General features: G+C 56.0%; 1 protein-coding gene across 1 annotated transcript in view; it reads right to left on the reverse strand.

The window, feature by feature from the left end:
- Positions 1-937: 937 nt before the first annotated feature.
- The window catches only part of CCDC15 (coiled-coil domain containing 15), a gene marked incomplete at its 5' end in the record, with an annotated part of 8,032 nt that continues 3,457 nt past the window's right edge, over positions 938-5,512 (reverse strand). The window contains 6 exons of the mRNA XM_008938031.1: positions 938-1,047; positions 1,684-1,832; positions 1,905-2,081; positions 3,438-3,541; positions 4,332-4,451; positions 4,910-5,074. Of these exons, the coding sequence (XP_008936279.1) occupies positions 938-1,047; positions 1,684-1,832; positions 1,905-2,081; positions 3,438-3,541; positions 4,332-4,451; positions 4,910-5,074 (825 nt within the window). The remainder of the gene's footprint in view (positions 1,048-1,683; positions 1,833-1,904; positions 2,082-3,437; positions 3,542-4,331; positions 4,452-4,909; positions 5,075-5,512) is intronic.

Raw genomic sequence — 5,512 nt, forward strand, 5'->3', positions numbered from 1 at the left:
CCCACCCCCTTTCCCCAGGGCCAGGGGCAGCGGGGCGGGGCAGGGGGCAGGGGGCAGGAAGGAGCCGTCCCGCTCGGCCGCCCGGCCTTCCTGCCAGGGTTAATATTGGAGAGGGGGTGGGAAGAAGGTTGGCAAATATTAATGAGGGGTTGTGGTGCAACTGGTCTCCAGGATGGTGGGGTCTGGTCCAAGCCGTCTTTCCGTGGTTCCTGCCAGGGTTAATATTGGAGAGGGGGTGGGAAGAAGGTTGGCAAATATTAATGAGGGGTTGTGGTGCAACTGGTCTCCAGGATGGTGGGGTCTGGTCCAAGCCGTCTTTCCGTGGACCGTCTTTCCGTGGGGAGAAGGGAAGAGTGGGGCTGACCCAGGTCCCCACCCACCACCTCCCTCAGCAGCATGGCACCTCCACGGCTTGGGAAGGCCTCCAGAGGCCGGTGGGAGGAGGGAAGGGGAAGGAAGAGGTCAGAAACCCCAAACCTTGGGGAGACCTTGACCCCCGGCGCTCGGTTTCTCCTCATTTCACACTCCCCATGAGCCAAACCACCCTTGAAGACCTTTTACTCCGTGGCCAAACACCAACATTGAAGAACTTCCCCCCCAGCCCCAGCCCCGTGGGGCCACCAGCTCCTTCACGCCGAGCAGCCAAAGCAGGAGGAGACCCCGTGGGGCCCGTGGGGCTGAGAGGCCAGGTACCTCCCAGCAGCCTGGGGCCCGTGGGGCTGAGAGGACAGGTCACCTCCTCTGCTCCCAGCAGCCTGGGGCCCGTGGGGCTGAGAGGACAGGTCACCTCCTCTGCTCCCAGCAGCCTGGGGCCCGTGGGGCTGAGAGGACAGGTCACCTCCTCTGCTCCCAGCAGCCTGGGGCCCGTGGGGCTGAGAGGACAGGTCACCTCCTCTGCTCCCAGCAGCCTGGGGCCCGTGGGGCTGCGCCGGGCGGCTCAGCGGGGGGCACAGAGAGCAGCCAGCTCCTCCAGAGGAGCCCGGCCCGAGGAGCCCCCACCCGTGGGGCCACAGGAGGAGAGGAGGGACCTCAGGGCACGGCTGTAGGCTGAGGAGGAAAGGACACGAGGCAGCGTTAGGGCACCAGAGTCCCACCCGTGGCCCGAGCTGGGCTCAGCTTTGACCTTTCACCAGCAAGCAGAGGGAGAAACCAACTCTGAAGGTCCATGGAGATGTCTCTGTGTTTTTTATGAAGCCCCAGTTTCTCTCTTTTCCCCCTCTGGAAGATGACCCCTGGGTGGTTTGCCCCACTCAAGACCAGAGCTCTCCCATCACCTAATGACAATTGTTGCCTCCACCTTGGTGCACCTTCTCAACAGGATCACTTGGGTTGAAGAAGACCTTTAAGATCCAAGTTCAACCATTGAAGAGGTTTCAATATTTAAGGATTGGAGGGTTTTGGGCCCATAATGAGCCTGTTTGGTTTCTTCTCCATGGTTCCTCCTGTCCCACCCCACGTATCACATCAGGGAGGCTGCTGCTTTGCCACCAAGGTCCCTGAAGGACCAAGAAGAAGAAGCTGAGGCAGAAACAAGCAGCAGGGCACCAAACTTGCCCTCTTTGGAGTATATTTTTTGGACCAGTGACCCAGGACTGTGGAAACATCTACCCAAGGTTTGATTTCTCCCTGTGCAAGCAGAGATCCAGGTCTAGGTGCCTCCTGCCCAGCAGCAGGACCTCCTACCTTTGGGGTTTTTGTAGAAGACACAGTTGTTGGCGCAGGTGTCGGGGTGGGAGTCCCAGAACTCGGTCCCACAGCAGCACAGCTGGGGCAAGGTGATGTTCTGGAGCTTCATCTTCTCCCTCAGCTGGGCCCTCAGAGCCTCAACGTACCTGTGAGGGAGAAGATGGTCACCTTGGCCACCAAGGCTCAGCTCCAGGTGAGGAGAGAGGACCTGGGCCTACCTCACGTGCTCCTTATTTCGCTGCTGTTTGTCCTTCACCTTCTTGACTCTCTTCTCCTCCAGTTCAAGCTGGGTGAGGGGTTCAGGAGCTCCCTCACCTGGGGAAGGGCCTCGTTGGTTGGTCCTCTGCATCCTCTGCTCCTCTGCCTGCCGCTGGTTCTCCTTCTTGCTCTTAATCCTGCAGGAAGAGGAGCTTAGAGAAGGAGCTTAGAGAAGGAGCTTCTCCATCACAACCTCCAGCCCGTGTCGTGAGGTCCCAGTGAGGGTGAGACCTAATTCATGGAACCAGAGAATTCTTTGGGTTGGAAGAGACCTTGGAGATCATGGAGCTTCAATTGCTTCAGGTCACCACCAACCCACGTCCCTCAGCACCACATCTCAAGGGCATGGAAAGCCCTCCAGGGGTGGGGACTCCTCCACTTTTTGAGGAAGGTGTTCCTCAGGTCCAACCCCAACCTGCCCTGGGGCAACTTGAGGCCTCTTCCTCTTGTCCTGTTGCTTGTTCCTTGGGAGAAGAGACCAACCTGGCTCCAACCTCCACCCAGGGAGCTGTGGAGAGCCAGAAGGTCTCCCCTGATTCCACCACCACCCACCCTGGCTAGAGCAGAGAAGCTCCAAGGACCCCACACCTCCTCCAAAATGAGCCCCAGGCTGTGTTTGGAGCCAAATCTTCCTCTACTTCCTCAATCTCTGCACCTACACGGTGGCTTTACTGCCCCACCATAAATCTTCTGCTATAGAAACCAAGGTCAAGGCCAACTCCAAGCTTTACACCATGGAGTTACAAACCCAGCCCTTTATCCACGCACACACTGTCCCTGCAAAAAGAAACAAAACCATCTACTAAAACGATACCACGCAAACCAGGATGTCCCTGGTGTCCCACCAGCACTCGTGGGGCAGGAGAAGTTCTCCCAAGGTTCCCAGTGTCCAAATTGGAACGTCAGGAATGGGGCTGGAGGAACATTTGAGCTTCTCTCTCAAAAAGGAGGGTGAAAATTCCTCCCCCCAAAAAATATGAGATGGTTGGAGCTCCATCGTTGTCTTTTTGACCAAGAAGAGGCCCAAAATAATCATCTGGAGTTTTGGTGCCCATTTACAGAGGTCCTCCTGAAGGAACCTCTTAAAAAAGGAGATGGCAATGACCCCACCAAACCCAGTGCTGATGTTCCCAACTCTGGAACACACTGTGAGAACTAAAGAAATCTTTTTATTACGCTTTTTACAGCTCTGAGGGTGAAGGGTCTGATATTAAAAAACCCTTGGAGATAAGATCACAGTTGGATGACAACCACGTGACCTCACCCTGAAGCTGCTAAAGATGAAGCACAGGGGGGTTTGGGACTGGTCCCCAAGGGCCGTGGTTGAGCTGCAGCTCCTCCAACTCTTGTCCAAGCTGCCCAAGGACTCGGAAAGTGGCCGGAGAAGCAGCTCTGAAGACCCAAAGGTCTCTCCTGGAGGGTTGGTTGAAGGAATCCCACCCCAGGGGGCTAAAATAAAGGCCAAGGGATGTCTCTCGTCCCCAGGGACTCACTGGGTGATCCTCTCCTGCCTCTCCTTCTGCTTCTGCTGCTCCTTCACCTGCTCTCGCTCCAGGCTCATGAAGAGGCGCCGGTGCCGCAGGTACTCACGCTGACGCTGGGGGCAAGAGGAAGAACCTTGGGGAAAGACATCTGGGAGAGAAGCAAGGGCAGGGAAACCTCCCACAGCTCACACCAACACCCAGTGTGAGCTCCACCACGGTGGGAAGTGGAAGGTGTGGACTTCTCCTCGTTGGAAGGAGCAGGAGAGCTCATCCAGGTTGAAAGGTGGCTGGAAAAACCCCAGGAGGAAGGGAGTGCTGTAAATCCGGTTATCTCGAGGTGGACCAGAGCCAAGGAGATAAAAAGCAAGGGGCAGAGAGAGGTTCTGGGAGATGGAGAGACCTGAGCAAGCCCCACACCATCCAGGAACCACCACCACGGTTTCCAGCAGGAGAAACACGTGGAAGGAACGACCAAAAATGACAAATTTGTTCCAAGTCCCATCGAGCTGATGGTGGAAACAGCAAGAAAGTCAACACAAAAGCAACGAGCAGCTTTCCTCTTCCACCATTCCCTTCAGAAACCCAGGAGGAACGTTGTCCCAGATTGTCCTGGGTGTTGCCTTGGACACTCAGCATCACACCTCCAGCCTGTGCTTGGTTTGGGGCATTTTTAAGCATTTTTAGCATCTTCTCTCTCTCTCTCCACACTTTACAGTCCTGATGGACCTTAAAAAAGAACCCGGTGGGTTTGTCCAAGACCTGAGACCCCATCACTGTTGGCCAACCCCAGGAGTTCACACCTGAAGGCTTCTCCTGAGGTTCCTCCTCTGAGCCAGCAGCACCCCCTACACCCAATCCCTTCTCAGTGGAGATGAAAAGAGGACTTGGCTCCAGTGGACCAACCTGCTTCTTGGTCTCCTCTTGGTCTACACCATCCCAAGGCATGAGGAGAGCCTGGGAGTGGGTCTGGGGCTTCTGGGCAGGCTCGGGGGAGCTTGAGTCCTTCACTGATGCATCACAGATCTGGAGGAGAAGGGAGGAGGACACCATCAGCACCTTCATGGCCAAGCCTCTCCCGTTCCCTCAGCAAAACACTCCTTGCTGGAGAGGAGTCCTCTCCTGGTGACCCCTCTGGGGTAACCCCCCCATGAGCTCTGCTGGTTTTGGGGGTAGAAGGAACCCAAAGTTCCATTAGAAACTTGGTGAAGTGGAAGAAAAAAACCCCATGAGAATACAAATAATAATAAAAATAAATCCCATGGCCCGAAACCTCAGTGTCCACCTCCACCTTCTGCTCTCCACTCAGCCAGCTGGGGGTGGACCTCGTAGATGGGGCTTAGTGGGGACCTGGCAGTGCTGGGTCAACAGTTGGACTCTATGATCTCAAAGGTCTCTTCCAACCAAAATGATTGGAAATAACCCCAAATCTCAATGATTGGAAGCTCTCAGGACCAACTGGGCCAACCCTGTAGAAGTCTTACCTTTCCAAACTTGATTTTGATGTAGAAGTCATTGTCCAGCTCAGCCTGAGGTGGGGCTGTCCCCTGGCCCTGCAGTTCAGCTGGAAGGTCATGATGTCCCACCAGGAGCAGCTCCTCACTCTCATCCCCCGTGGGCACCGTGGCTGTTGGGCAGGACTCTGGTTTCTGGAGGAGAAGGACATCAGACATGGAATTCAAACATGGCTGCCTCGGTCCTGAGGGCAAACTCAACACAGAACCACAGGAAGGGACCTTGGGAGGTCCCCTGGTCCAACCCCCCACAGGGAGCAGGGACATCTCCAACCAGAGCAGGTTGCTCAGAGCCCCATCAAGCCTCATCCTGAAGGTCTCCAGAGATGGGGCATCAACCACCCCTCTGGGCAACCTGGGCCAGGGGCTCATCACCCTCAGCATCCAAAATTTCCTCCTTGTCTCTAGTCTACATCTCCCTCTTTGATCTTCAGACCATCACTCTTGTCCTGTCCCAACAGGTCCTGCTCAAAAATCTGCCCCCTGCTTTCTGACAGGGCCCTTGAAGTCCTGCAAGGCCCCCAGAAGGTCTCCTTGGAGCCTTCTCCTCTCCAGGCTGAAGAACCCAAACGC

This window comes from Merops nubicus, unplaced genomic scaffold (assembly GCF_000691845.1).
Source record: "Merops nubicus isolate BGI_N331 unplaced genomic scaffold, ASM69184v1 scaffold35223, whole genome shotgun sequence".
In the NCBI taxonomy this organism is placed as follows: domain Eukaryota; kingdom Metazoa; phylum Chordata; class Aves; order Coraciiformes; family Meropidae; genus Merops; species Merops nubicus.